General features: G+C 40.8%; 1 protein-coding gene across 3 annotated transcripts in view; it reads left to right on the forward strand.

Annotated features, from left to right (window-relative positions):
- The window catches only part of slit2 (slit homolog 2 (Drosophila)), a 102,461-nt gene that overhangs the window by 81,357 nt on the left and 5,572 nt on the right, over positions 1-15,532 (forward strand). For all 3 annotated transcript variants that reach the window (XM_040024287.1, XM_040024285.1, XM_040024286.1), the window contains 7 exons: positions 371-534; positions 2,304-2,428; positions 2,751-2,848; positions 5,487-5,626; positions 10,591-10,684; positions 11,317-11,454; positions 11,793-12,033. In XM_040024287.1, the coding sequence (XP_039880221.1) occupies positions 371-534; positions 2,304-2,428; positions 2,751-2,848; positions 5,487-5,626; positions 10,591-10,684; positions 11,317-11,454; positions 11,793-12,033 (1,000 nt within the window). The remainder of the gene's footprint in view (positions 1-370; positions 535-2,303; positions 2,429-2,750; positions 2,849-5,486; positions 5,627-10,590; positions 10,685-11,316; positions 11,455-11,792; positions 12,034-15,532) is intronic.

The following is a 15,532-nucleotide window of genomic DNA, read 5'->3' on the forward strand; positions in this document are numbered from 1 at the left end:
GCAGATGCCTGGTGAGTCTACGTGAGGCGCTCACAAGGATCAGCACCATGGAGAGTGCTTGTAACAGACAGTTCTAATACAATATAACCCAAGGCTTTATATAAAATGATGGTGTAGCCACCATGATGTCGCCCCTTGGTTTTGTAGCTGAGGGTTGTGGTTGTTACCAGCTTGGGTTTTTGAAACCAGACGTGACAAGGAAAGGGTGGATCAGAGTGACAATCCAAACACCGCCACTCCCGAAAGCTTCGTGGTCGACTTTATTTAACACCGAAATAAGTTGATCTAACAGTGACACTGTTACCACCATGATTCAAATGCTCCCAGTTATTTCTTCTGCTGTCTCACTTTTTGTCCAATCGGCTGGCAGGGCTCTGGGCGCCAACCCTTTGTACTGTGACTGTCACATGCAGTGGCTGTCAGACTGGGTGAAGAGTGGGTATAAGGAGCCTGGCATTGCTCGCTGTGCCGGGCCCGGCGACATGACGGACAAACTTCTACTGACCACACCCTCCAAGAAGTTCACTTGTACAGGTAAATGGACATATTGTAGTGCAGCAATACAATGCTTTCCAGGAGCTAGACAAAGAAACGACACAATACGGTTAAATCAGTGTCTGGTCTTGTGCTAGCAAACATACATACACTTGAGGAGAACTCCCAAAGGAGACCACAAGTTGCCAAAATCAAAACAGCACTATGTATATATTACAGTTACTGTGATATTGTTTTTACGTTAATGTTAATATTAACATGTATATATTAACTCGATACGTTTCCTTGAGATTCTTGATGCTTGAAAAATGCTACTGTTAATCTTGAAACCTTATTCTATCACTTAACTTTGAACACAAGACTGAAATCTATTTTTGACCTAATCTGACTGACGCACTGTAGAAGTCCCCGGGCCTTGTGGTTTTCTGGTGCCAGGTAAAGTATCTTATAACGGTATTTTCTACTCAATCCCAGATTCTCCAGTTTGAGACAGTCCTGTCCCAGTTTTCCTCTCTGTTCAGTCAGAACCGCTCCGCTTCCCTTTCAACCCTCATGTTCTGACCAGCATTGTGTTCTTGTGTTTTCTGTACATGATATGGTTCTGCAAAGAAATGTCATCTTTCTCAAGCAATACTTGTAATATATGAGCAAGTGAAACCTCCTCGTGATTATACTAAACAACATAGTAAAAGTAACCAGACGCTTTCTTAGATACACCTTGCTAGTGCACAGTTGGACCCCTTTTACCTTCAGAAGTGCCTTATTTCTTTGTGGCACAGATTCAGCAACATGCTGGAAACATTCCTCTGAGACTTTGGTCCATATTGACATGATAGCATCACACAGTTGCTGCAGATTTATTGGGTGCACATCCATGATGAGAATCTTCCATTTTACCCAGATGTGCTCTGCTGGATTGAGATTTGGAGACCGTGAATTCATGAAACCAGTTTGAGATTAGTTGAGCTTTGGAAGCAGCCATCATCAGAAGATGGATACACTGTCGTCATAAAGGAATAGGCATGGTCATCAACAGTACTCAGGTAGGCTGTGGTGCTGAAAAGATTTTAAACACCGAAGTGTGCCAAGAAAATATCCTACACCACCAGCCTTGATTACTGATAGAAGGAAGGATGGATCCATCCATTTACCCTAAAACCATAAACCTGGCTCCTGGTGTGGTCTTCTGCTGCCGTAGTCCATTTTCTTCAAGGTTCGACATGCTGTGCATTCAGAGATGCTATTTGAGAGGTTATTTGAGTTACTGCTGCCGTCCTATCAGCTTGAAGCAGTCTGACCATTCTCCTCTGATCTCAGGCATCAACAAGACATCTTTGTCCAGAGAGCGTCGGCTCACTGAATCTTTTCTCTTCTTCGTTCCATCCTTTGTAAACCATAGAAATGGCTGTTTGGGAAAGACTGAAGTATTCACATTCAAAGTCACTTAAATCACCTTTCTCTCCATTCTGAGGCTTGATTTGAACTTGAGCAGGTTATCTTGACTGTGTCTATGCCCCTGGATTGAGTTGCACATGATTGGCTGATTAGATATTTGCCTTAACGAGTAATTAAACAGGTGTATCTAATAAAGTGACCAGTAAGTGTATATAGAATGCAGGGTAAAAACCACCATCCTTGTCTTCTGCAGAAAAAGTTGACATTTGAAGCTTTTGCAGCTGCCTAATAATGTACAGCCCTCTGTGTAAATCTAGTCAGTGTTCCTACTCTCCAATGTGCCAAATTTTATGCATTGTTAATCATCTCTCCTGTGTATATGTTTTATTTGTGTGGATTGGTGCACCATATAGGCCCAGTGGATATAAATATCCAGGCTAAGTGTGATCCCTGCCTGTCCAACCCCTGCAAGAACGACGGCACATGTGCCAATGACCCTGTGCACTACTACCGCTGCACCTGCCCTTATGGATTTAAGGTACACCCAGCATAGAAAGCAAAAGGAATCATATTCACCTGCTCTTTCAAAGCATCTTTTATAATCACTCACTGGTAGAAAAAAAAAACCCACACCCATGAGACAACACTTCTTATCTTTCAAAACTCATGCAGAGTACAAACTTACACATACAGACACGTAGAAAGATTATTCCTGCGTGAGCCAGATGAATACATCTGTGAACGAGTGTAGGGATAAGAGACAACACTTTCAAAGTCAACTGATGCAATAGGTGGAAATTTTAAGAAGCTGTTGTTGTTTGAGAGCGCTGAACATATATGTGTTTGTGTTGTGCACGCAGGGCCAAAACTGTGACGAACCCATTCACGCCTGTATCAGTAACCCGTGCCAGAACGGTGGAACCTGCCACCTGAAAGAAGGAGAAGGCAGCAACTTTTGGTGAGAGACGTTCGAGATATTTTATCCAACCTGGTTAGTCTTGACCGTCAGTTTCCTCGCAAGTTATGTTAAAGAGACAGTTTCCTTAATTCACACACAAATATCCACCTGTTGTGTATCAGGAGGTACTACTCCACCTGTGAGGCTCTGGAGAGAGCTTTTTAAAGTGGACTCTGATGATGAAACTGACTGGGACAAAAAAGAAAGCACTGCCGTGTTACATCTGAAAGATGTGAGCATTTACCTGATGGGGCACATTGCATTATGGGAAATCCAAGAAAACGCATTAATGGATCAAACATTTATTAAAGGAACTGCAATGTCAGAGCCTCACTTGCATCAGTTCTGACCTCTCTTTTGAACATTTCATACAATAGTATTCTAACTCCAGTATCTGAAGTCCTCTATGTGCTACAGGCCCCTCGGTGTACTCGGTGGTACTTAACTTTATACATTTTAAGTAGTGTTTTGTAAGGATTAGGGGGATAGAGCTAGAGGACATGTGCTCAAGGTGCTAAAGTAAAACTTCCTTTTCAGAATAACAGAACACTTATGGCTGTTTCATTCTTGGAAGATGATGGCGCTGAGCGAAAATACAAATAAACATCAATAACTGTGTTACCGCAAAGCATCTGTTCATAAAACCAACCATCCAGAACACCATACATCACCGATCAGATAGCAAGAGAGCACACGTGCAGGTAATCTGTGGTTTCTCAGCTGATTCCTCCATCAGTGATGCTGCACCAGTAATTAGAGGTGGTGATGAAGTTACGGGAGGCGAATGGCTCAGGAGACTGGTTCTTTTGTGTCTCCAGAGCAAAGTGGATAGACCCGCTGTGAGAACTTTCTTCATTAGTCTATTTAGTGTTAACTGTAGGGAAGCTAATGCCTGTTTGCTTGCTCGTTCCGAGCAGATTTTAATAACGTACGTAGATGATTTAAGAAACCCCAGCTCCTCCCGTTTGTCGTCCTCCATTTCTTTGCCCTCTCTCCGTATCCTCTGCTGCCATTTCTTGTCCATTTATGTCCGTATTTCCATCGGTGTATGATTTCTTTTCCCTCTCCAGCGCAGGGGGTGGAATATTCATCGTGAAGAGCTGTCGCCGACTATATAATGAGATATTAATCCACCCGAGTGTGTGCCGCATAAGAGCTCTTTATTAGACCCATAATATAGCGCTCTCAGTGTGTGTGTGTGTGTGTGTGTGTGTGTGTGTGTGTGTGTGTGAGTGTGTGTAAATGTGTGTGTCATAGAGAGAGTGTTGTAATAAACCTGAGTAGTAGTTACAGAGTTGAGGCACGCTCACGTTAACAGAATAATGACTCTCTTCTGGGGATATGTAGATGGAGCTGACTCTGCCGTTATGAGCAGCATGCATGGATAGTGTGTGTGTAGGTGTGTTTGTTTATGTGTGTGTGTCTGTCTGTGTGTGTGTCAGTGAGGGGGTGGGGTGGGGACGGGGGGGATATTAAATATGTCTGATATTCACAGGTCCCCACATTCGTGCAATGTTTGCTATTAGAGCTGCAATGATTACTCAATAAAATTGTCCACCCACACAAAATTAGTTGCTGAATATATTGGCAATTATTCAGTAGTAATCAACTGCTTACAATCATCCCCACACTGGGCAGAAAATCCCTACCTGGTGTCTGTTTGAGGCCACTGAGAGTATTGGCGAGAACAGCCGAACACGCCTGTGTATGAAGCTTGATAGTGTGTGCGATGGGACCTAAATTATATGTAAAATGTATTTATATACCCACGAGGGGCTGCTCTGAATAAAATCATGGGATGAAACTCCCAGCTGTGTGCTAATGCTGCCTCTGTGTCTCTGGTTATAGTTGATCAAATGCTGCAGCGTGAATACTGACAGGGACTAGAAAGAGAGCATATTCCTCCCATGTTAGCGTCTCTTCGTTGACTTCCTGTTAAATCCAGAATCAAATTTAAAATCTTTCTCATCACATTCAGGCCCCATCTTATCTTAAAGACTTCATAGTACTATATACCCTCAATAGAGCACTTCACTCTCAGGCTGCAGGCTTATTTGTAGTTTCAAGGGTGTTTAAAAATAGTTGAACCAGCTCCCAGTTTTGGATTCGAGAGACAGATATCCTCTCTACTTCTAAGATTAACCCTAAAACTTTGCCTTTTGATAACACTTATAGTTAGGGCTATATTAGGTGATCCCAAATCCTTCCTTATAGGCCTAGGATGCTGATGATGAGTGTTTCTTCTTCACTCACCTGTTTGAGCTCTCTAGGTTTGTATACACCACTTTGCATTGAATCATTAGTTATTCATCTCTGACTCTTTTCTACAGTTTTTTGTCCTGGCAAGCTAACAAGAAATTAAAGTTTAAGCACACCAATGCAACCTTTTTTTTTCAACAAAATTACTAAAATAATTATTTTTTTTATTTTCGGGATAATTTACCAAATATTTGCTCTCTTCATCTTATCATAGATGAAAAATCGATGGATTTCCCTTCTGTAAATCCTGTCTGTTGTTAATCTAATAAGGATGAATCAATAGTTACATTAATGTTAGAGCTCAGTGTAGTGTATGTGACCCTACAGGTGTTTATCCACCTATTTATGAGCGCTTGCATCTTTCCGTGTTTGATCTCAGGTGTGTGTGTCCGGAGGGCTTCGAAGGTGACGCGTGTGAGATCAACATTGACGACTGTGAAGATAACGACTGTGAGAATAACTCCACCTGCGTTGATGGAATCAACAACTACACATGCATGTGCTCACCAGAATACACAGGTAACAATCACGAACGAAGAAGGAGCCGATGTTGGAGGCTGGCATGTTTTCCCCGTTCTGTATTCCTATTTTATTTATTTCTTTAAACACAGAAATACAGGACTCTCCCTGATAATGCAGGGATCCTGTAGGTTTGTGTCATAGCCATCAGTTTTAGTTACTTCAGTGTTGTGTTCTTGTTTTTTTTTGCATGATGTCGGCCACTAAAATACTGCAGTACCCATAGAGACAGGCCACCATTACCACAGAGAAGAGGTGTGTCAGAGGAACAAATCAGAGCATCTGAAAACAAAGTACCATACAATATTATGCTTAGAGGCATGAATAACAGAATTTTGTGGCTCAGTGACTTGAAATTTCTTACCAAAGTGCACCTTGGGAGTCAATCAAAATGTTACGCCACTCAGCCCGTAAAGAGCGAAAATCATTTCTGGCTTAAATTTTGAAAATCCTGCCTTCAAGAGTTGCAAAATGAGGCAAATCAGTGGCTGCTTAAAATACGCTGACCCCTTTTATGTGTTCACAATGGACCACGCACCCGCACAGGCATCAACATCAACTTCTTTGTCAAACTGACCCAAATTTTAATCTGAGAACAATCACCTGCCAAGCAGCAGTTTTCATCTGAAGGTTGTGCAACGTGACTGTCAGTGAGAAGTTCTGCTGTTATATCTTAAGGCCTCTGGGGGAGACTTCATAAGCATAAACAACCTGAAGTGTGGTGCTGTGAAAACAGTTTTTGGCCACACCAGCACACCAGCCTGTCTGTGTCTTTGTATTCTCCAGACACTTCCAGTACTGGAGGACACGTTTGAGGAGCTTGGAAAGAAAAGCGTCTGGACTTCTTTAAGTTTCTTGAAGACATTTCACCTTTCATCCATCTTTGAACAGAGGGGGTATCTTACGATACCAATTGTCTGCCATCTATAATCCAGTTTTGAGATCCCTTACCAGACACCTTAATGTCCACTCACATCTTGGGTCATTTGTTCTCAGCAAGCCACATAACAGGTTGGGGCAAGGTCTCACAATGAGTTCACCCAAAACCTTGGCTGATTGTGACCCACACCCATTTTCACACCTTGGCTTGAGTGATTAGGCAGAGGATCAAAAGGGGGTTCATGACCTTCTTGGGAACACCCCCACTAGGGCTGGGACTCTCTACCAGTTGCTCTTAGAACTGAAGAAGCTTCTTGGATGAGAGGTGAAACTTCTTCAAGGAAACTTAAAGAAGTCCAGACTCTTTTCTTTCCGAGCTCCTTAGACTACAATGACATCCACTCTGTAGAGCAGGGACACAAGTCCTCAGGTTAGAACAAGAAGAGAGTCCCATTCATTTTCTGCCACTTATCCAATTCAGGGTCACGAGAAGGCTGGAGCCTATCCCAGCTGTCAGAGGGCAAGAGGCAGGGTACACCCTGAACCAGCTGACACTCAGCTCCAGAGCTAATACATAAAGACAGACAACCAGTCACATCTATGTGCAATTTAGAATCACCAATCCTCCCACAGTCCATGTCTTTGAGCTGTGGGGAGAAGCCAGAATACTCGGAGAGAACCCAGGCAGACATGGAGAACATGCTAACTCTGCACAGAGTTGTGAGGCAATGTGGTAACCACCACACTGCCATGTCAACCTTTCAGCTGTTCCATTTTCACAAGGCTCTGGGTGTGTTTGATTTGGAAGAGTTTTACACTCTGACTGAAATGGAACTAGCAACCTTTTGCCTACCCAGCAAATGTGTCGACCACTACATTATGGAGCGACCTCGGTCACTTGGATGGAAAGATTAGCCAAATTTAAATCAGAAAGGTTTTTTGACCTATTTTCATTGGAAGGGTTGCCTGAGTTTTATGGCTGCAACTTGATTCAATCAAAAACCTTTACTTTTGATTTTTTTTACCAAACTAAAAGTTTCTTTTCTCTCCTTTATCGCCTTACTAACACTGACATTATCCAAAACTGTAGACGTATAGAAGCTGTCTAGAAAATAGAAAACAAACTCTTTATTCCAGAAATAGTCAGCATGAATATATCTCCCACAAAAAGTCTTCTATCCTTACAGAGAAGTCACAAAAGACAAATGTTTTATCTGACTAACGCTGATCTGTTGCTACTTGTTTGTCTGCATTTGCACTGTGCTAATCATCTCTGAGTGCTAACTTATGTGGCGGTGTTCTCTCTCTGTCTTTCTGTGTTTTGCTGTCCTGTGTCTTTTCTCCCATCTTGCTCTGCTTTCTATCATCTGTCATCTTTTTTGTGGTTGCAGCTGCTACCAATGAGGTGGAGAGAGGTTAGTCTGTTCTTCTCTCTGTCCTTTCTGTCCCTCTCTCCTTCCTTCCCAACTTCCCTCATTTCCTGTGCTTTATCCACGGGAATGCTACAGATTCACCATACTGTATGCAGTCGTGCTCCGTGTTAGCAGTGCATGTCTTTGATGTATAAAAAGACCACTCTCAGATTTCTGTGGTTATACTGCTTGCTGCTTCACGCATACATGTGATGACCATTCCAGGTGAATGAGCTGAAATTAGAGGAACTGGCAATAATCTATATTTTTGAAAGTAGAAATCCCATTAAAATACCCAAACTTACTAACATCTAGACTGCATTTATTCCATTCACTCCTCCAGAACAATCAAAATATATATTTTCAGCTTTAAAAGAAGGCTAATTTTCTAAACAGTCACACATTGTACTTATTATCCAGATTTACTTAAATGGTGCATTTGGTGCCGACTATTTTCAGCGGAACATTTGGGGGTCCTGTGAGTATTTGTTTGATTGTACGATAGACTGAAATAGACTCAAATGTGCGTGTTGAATGCTTTAAAGCTATTTGGTTGAACAATGGAGGCTTTTGGTATTGAAGGAGTTATATTAAGAGCCATTTGAGTTTGTTTGAGTCTTTTTTGGACCATAACAAAAACATACTGAGTTACATCTTATCTTTTTAATAAAGGTCATTTTAATGTTCCACACCTAGGAATGAAAGTCTGGGACAATAAGCCAGTCTGCTTTCTGAAACGTAAATATCTAAAGTGGTATGTAAAAGTCGTGGGCTACCACTCATTTCTTTATGTTTATATAAAACAAGAGAAAGGTGCAGAGATTTATTAAAACAGGCACCAACAGAACTTAGAATACAGACTGTTGTACCTCTTTTCTGATGTCCTCTGTACTTACTGACAAAGATTTTAACCAAAAATTTCAAATTTGGGTTTGCTTTTGTTGGTGGACCTACACCTTTTCATGCCTGTCAGACTGTGTCGTCTTTGGCATTTTTCGTAGACTATAATGTCAGTGTGTTTTGTGACAGTCTGTTAGTAACAAAAGCCTAAATATAAAGTTTAAAATTGGTTCTTTGTGTGATAGAACACACATAGGTAACTCGAGTTAGGTGCTTTTTTATGCTTGAATAATCCAGAGGTCAGTATAAATTGTATAATAAACTGAAAAACAAAAACATTTCTGAATGAAAACAAGTGGACAGCGTCCAAAGGATGATTTTAGAAAGCCCGGAGAATTAAAAACACTTTGGAAACAAAAATTACTTCTGGCTTCAGAAACTCTGGCTGCTGGAAGCAAAATGTGAAGAAATGATGGGTGACTCAAGACTTTTTCACAGTATTGTACTGTACATTAACCACCCAAAGTTCCTTTTTAAGGAACTAAAAACTTCCTTTCAGGCTTATGGTTTGCATGCATTTCAACCACAGTGTAATGATTTCTAAAAATTAAACAAACTGGTCCTCTGGTGTATGAAAAAGATATTTTAACACATAAAACTATGTTATACTGCCACTGCACCATCTGCTCTATTATTTCCTTTGCAGCTTTCTTAATGTGAACAAAAAACAAACAGTTTATACAGCTCTAAATGTTTAAATTGCCTGAAATAAAACGTGGTGAGTATTTTGCCACTGAGTAATGTTTGGCTCAAGGTTCATTTCTACACATACAACAGGACCTTTGAGGCTTCTCTGGAGCTCATTTCACATCCTAAAAAGTCGTGGGGGGAATAGACCAATATTTATCACATTTACATCGTGATATTGTGACAAAAACTCACATGTAAATAAGAAGCCATCAAAGTAAACAAGCAAGTACTCACAGTCTTTTAACAGCTCTCTTAATGACAGCTTTTCTTTTAAAGCCATTATGCTTTTCTGTCATACCGAACTGTTTGGGAAGGGGAAGAGATAATCCTAATATGATCATCTCAGTCAGACAACTCTGTCTTTGAGTGCAGAATCCCCACCCACCTGCTGTTTGAGATGGTCAGCCAATCAGCAGGCTCAAAGGGAGGCTGGCCTTAAATTGAGAAGAGCTAAACTTACATATTTCAGACAGTAGGTAAACTAAGTGGTTGCACCAAAAACATGTATCAGATGAATAACTATTGTTACTGAAATGTGAATTATTAAAAACAACATTTTATATGCATTAAGCAAGTCTGACTGCTTTTAAGTCCGTGAGCGAAAGAAATCACTGTCTAAATGAAGGGCTTAAAAGCACAAACATCTCCTGCTGTTTCACGCTTATACTTATTAATCCCTAGAGGGTTGTGTAATTATTCCCAGCGTGGACTTCAGGAGTCAAGGAAACTGGTTTATTCCCTCATCAGTGATTCATTTGGAGTTCAGAGTTTCAGGAAGATCAGGATACTCTCTGGAGCATCAAGATTCCCAGCACTGAAATCATTTATCGGACCACTGTGTTGATTCTGGCCACAAGAGAGTCATCCATCATGAGACCAAGCACCCATTCAACTGACACACAAACACACACAAAGAAAAAAACAAACCACAACGAAGTTAAAATATTGATGTGTTTTATGTTTTCATTTCACTTTATCGTTAATGCTGTGCAAAGAATTTAAAAAGTGATGAGTTGTGTGTGTGTGTGTGTGTGTGTGTGTGTGTGTGTGTGTGTGTGTGTGTGTGTGTGTGTGTGTTCCTAGGGGAGCTGTGTGAAGAGAAACTGGACTTCTGTGCCCCAGAGCTGAACCCATGTCAGCACGACTCAAAGTGCATTTTGATTCCTCAGGGATACAAGTGAGTAGACTGGAAACACGCACACGCACGCACACGTACGCACACGTACGCACACACACTCCTGTATAAACTAATATGCAGATATTAGAGTATGCAAGTAGTGCTTCTTGTTTCTCTCCTGTAGGATTTGAATACTTATATTTTTCACACAGAAATAATTGAGTTCCAGATTTTTCCCAGCAGAGAAATGGTGTGTGTTTGTGTGTGTGTTTGCATGTGTGGATGGGAGGTGTTGGGAATGTGATTTTGGCTCCCTAGTAAGGTTCCCTGGCGAGATTTTATCTGTACTTTTACTCCCTTGCTCCCTTGCTTGTGTGCGCTGTGGTCAGTGTAATTACGTCTGGATGTGCTCTGTGAGGCAGTTTGACATCATGTAAAAATTAGATTAGTTTGTGTTCTCTAGGATTTGTGGACTGTCTGGGTCACGAAGCAATTGACATGTTTTCTTTTTATTGTTAAGGAAATCTTCCACATGCAATTAGAGCAAATCTAACCACAGGCAGCCACAAAGAACAGCTGTATCCCTGCGAGTCCAGTAACAACAAGCATTTCTGTGTGTGTGTGTGTGTGTGTGTGTGTGTGTGTGTGTGTGTGTGTGTGTGTGTGTGTGTGTGTGTGTGTGTTCATTTTAGGTGTGAGTGCATTCCAGGATACATCGGCGAGCACTGTGAGCTGGATTATGACGACTGTGAAGAGAATAAGTGTCAGAATGGCGGTCAGTGCATCGATGCCGTCAATGGATACACCTGCATCTGTCCAGAAGGGTACAGGTGAGCTGCGCACCACAGAGGAAGTCACACATGCCAACAGTTTTTGATATATGAGGAGCTCCCCCTGGTGTGTATTGTCAGTTATTGAGATCAACATACTATTTTTCTCAAGGTCCCTGGAGTAATAGTACAGTGTGGTATTTTTTGGACTTTGGATTTGTCTAACTTTCACATTTGAAATGATGAAAAATCCAACTCTAACTGAAAGCACCGAAGAAGTATGTTTTTAAGCTTGTAAGCAGCCGTACCACAAACTGATAATAATTATAAAAGGAACAAATAAAGGGAATGATCTGGACTCTTACGGTATTCCACGTGTGTTACAATGTGCGTTTCAGTGGGTTATTCTGCGAGTTCTCTCCTCCGATGGTCCTTCCTCGCACCAGCCCCTGTGACAACCACGAGTGCCTCAACGGGGCACAGTGCGTCATTGTGGGATCAGACCCCCGCTGCCAGTGTCTCCACGGCTACGAGGGAGAGCGCTGTGAGACTCTCGCCAGTGTCAACTTCGTCAACCGCGAGTCGTACCTGCAGCTGCCCTCCAGTCTCCTCTCACCACAGACCAACATCAGCCTGCAGGTGACCTTCTTTAAATTAAATGCAGCTCTGCACTTTTGCTTCGTTTCATTTCAAGTGAAATATTTTTGAAAATGAATGAAAATGTTTCCAAACTTTTTTTGAGCTTGTGACCCCTTAGAGTAAACAGAGTCACCGGTCAGTTTTGCCAAAAAAAAAAAAAACCCAGCACACAACAACACACTTAAATAATTTATATTTAAAATGATCTACTATTTTCTTAAAAACAACAAAAAAAAACAGCTTTTGTAATGAAGTCTTTTTTTATCTCAAAGCTTTAATGTAGTAACTCTAACTTCTGAGAAAATAACTTGAAATTTTGAGTTATTCAGTCACATTTCAACACAATAGCTCAAGATTTTGATTAAGTTCTGCTTTTTTACAGTGGTGGAAACAAGCTTCATCTCAAATCATGAAATTTAAAAGAAAGGCCCCACCTGGCCATCACAGATTTGCTTACAGCTCTTATGACTGGTTTTCTTAAATAAACAAATAATAACAGTTTCATACTGGAAAAATGAGTCTGTGTGTCTATATACCTGTGAATCCATTCATCTGATTGGCACTGTTTTAAAGAATGTTGCATGCCTTGAATATGCAAAGCTGTAAACTAAAAATCAGTCCCCTACCTGTGAAAGTTTGGTTTCTACAGACATCCAAATATTTTAGAGACTTCGAGCATCTGTAATTTTGTGTTAACTTGAGCTACACTCCTGAGAGTCCATATTCATAAAGTTATAGTACCACATCTTTATTCCAAAAAAACAGAAAATATTGCTGGAAAATATCTAAAAGCACCTCTCTCTTCCTTCATCCCTTAATTATTTATTTATTGAGAAAACTCATGGCATTAGGGAATTTTTTTTGTTGTTTTTTGGGAGGTCGTGTGTTATACAGCGCGCACACACACACACACACACACTCTGGGGAAAACTGTCACACAGGAAAGGCGGATTACACGAAGTCACGGATTTTACACAAGCTATGTTCACAAAAGCTAGAAAGGATCACTAACGCGTCTTGCACAATCATCCAGCGACGAGAAGGTCTGTGTCCCGGCCTTAAATGGCAACACGTAATCCAATCCAATCCAACTTTATTTATATAGCACTTTTAAAAACAACAAAGTTGACCAAAGTGCTTTCCAATAATAAAACAGAGATAGCAGTTAAAACCATACTTTAAGCATACAATGAAATCAATAAACAAAACAAATATATAATTGAAAAAGAAGATAAAAATAAATCAACATGAGTAGAATAAACAATAAGATATACAATGAATAAGATTAACAAAGTAAAAAGATTAAGAATGACCAACAGCTGACTAAAAACTGACTACAAACTGGCTCTGATAACACTCCTAGAAGGCCTTTGAAAAAAAGTGTGTTTTTAAAAGTGATTTAAACATTTCAAGTGTTGGGGCCAGCCTAATATGGAGGGGCAGTTTGTTCCATAGTTTGGGGGCCACAACAGCGAAAGCTCGGTCTCCTCGGTGTTTCAGTCTCGACATGGGGACAGCAAGGAGTGACTGGTCAGATGATCTGAGAGACCTTTGTGGAGTGTATTGGTGTAAAAGGTCTGACAGGTAAGACGGAGCCAGGCCATTTAAGACTTTAAAAGCAAGCAATAAAATTTTAAAATGAATTCTAAAATGGACAGGCAACCAGTGTAAGGAGGCAAGAACAGGGGTAATGTGCTCACGTTTGCGTGTCCCTGTCAACAGGCGAGCAGCAGCATTCTGGACCATTTGCAAGCGTGATAGTGAAGCCTGATCAATACCAATATAAAGTCCATTACAATAATCAAGGCGAGTGGTCACAAATGCGTGCAAAACTCTCTCCAAGTCACAAAAAGAAATAAAAGGTTTTACTTTAGAGAGCTGCCTCAACTGAAAAAAGCTTTTTCTCACCACTGTATTTACTTGTTTGTCCATTTTAAGAGCTGTGTCAAATTTTACTCCAAGGTTGGTGACAATTGATTTGACACACGATGTAAGAGGACCCAAGTCAGATGGAGGGACACCAGGTCCATTCGGCCCAAATATAATGACTTCAGTCTTCTTTTCGTTAAAGTTTAAAAAAATTCAGAGCCAGCCATGCTCTGATATCCTTAAGACATTCTAAAATAGGCCTGAGGGGGTTAAGGTCATTGTGTTTCATCGGTAGATAAATTTGACAATCATCTGCATAAAAATGAAATGAGACTTTATGTTTTTTAATAATATGGCCAAGGGGAAGTAAATAAATACTAAAAAGAAGGGGCCCAAGGATGGATCCTTGAGGTACACCACATGGGAGGGGGGCGGAAGATGAATGGCAACATAATAGCATGGCAACATAATAGCAAACAGGTGTGTGGGCCAAGGGCGGGAGCCCGCAATGAGCTCCGCCTAGGCGGAGCGGCCAAGGAGAGAGAGAGAGCAAAAACAAAAACACATGTAGCCTTGCGGTCCAGCAGGGCAGACACAGGGACCATGACAATCTGTGCCTCCCATCAGATTTTATAATTTCACTGTGTCGGAATATTTATTATTAAACTCTCATTGGCATGCAGACACAGTTAGTGACTGGCTGGTGAACGTAGTGGAGCACTTAGCTGCTAAAGAGTCAGATTTCCTTCAGGGGTTTGTAAAGATTCATCTCCAGTTTGTGCTCCTCATGTATTAGCATACATTTAGATCACAGCAGCAACACCAACCATCAGGTTTGCCTTTCAATTTCTCTTCTAGAGAAACCAAACAAAACAGAGTTAAAGTAGGTGAAATCATGTGAATGCACGTATTAACAGGAACTCTCACAACAAGTTTGTGATGCTGATTTAATTTCAGGTTTAAGTAGGCAGGTATAAGTAGGGGTCACGGAAGTACACACATGCTTTGTTTAAGTTGAAGATGCAGATACTTGTGTTTAAAAATTGATCTCTTTACCCAAGTGAGAGTGAAGTAAGAGGAAGGCAAAGTTTATTTCAATTTAAACTCTAATGATATTGTTTTTAATTTGAACAGCTGTGATGTAGAATTTGCTTTGCCTATATTGCAGATGATTCAGCCTCCACAACTAAACAGAAAGAGTATATTCTCAGGTTAAAGTGAGATTTAGCAGGTTAGGCTGTGGGGGAAATAATCACTTAGAAATCATTTTTATTTTGAGCATAACTAGATTTTCTTTGTGTTCAGGCTTCGATTAGCTGAGCCGAACTGAATATAAATATAAGTAAATTTTTAACTTTCCAGTCCTTCATTTTAGAAATAATGTCTGTCTTCAATCTTTCTCCATCTCAGAGTGAAGTTAGCTTTCATTCTTTTCTCTATCCAGGAAATACAGCAGCTGAACCTTTAGCTAGCAACACACTGTGTGACAAACTGCACACAAACAGTTTGAGTGTTTGCTGATGTTTGTTGAGCTGAGCTGTGAACCTTAAAAACATTATTTCCTTTATGCTCGCTAGATGCTGATGTACTCCGACCACAACTTACAGACATCTGCACAAACTTGGATGTC

Source organism: Simochromis diagramma, unplaced genomic scaffold (assembly GCF_900408965.1).
Source record: "Simochromis diagramma unplaced genomic scaffold, fSimDia1.1 OVJJ01000302.1, whole genome shotgun sequence".
NCBI lineage: Eukaryota > Metazoa > Chordata > Actinopteri > Cichliformes > Cichlidae > Simochromis > Simochromis diagramma.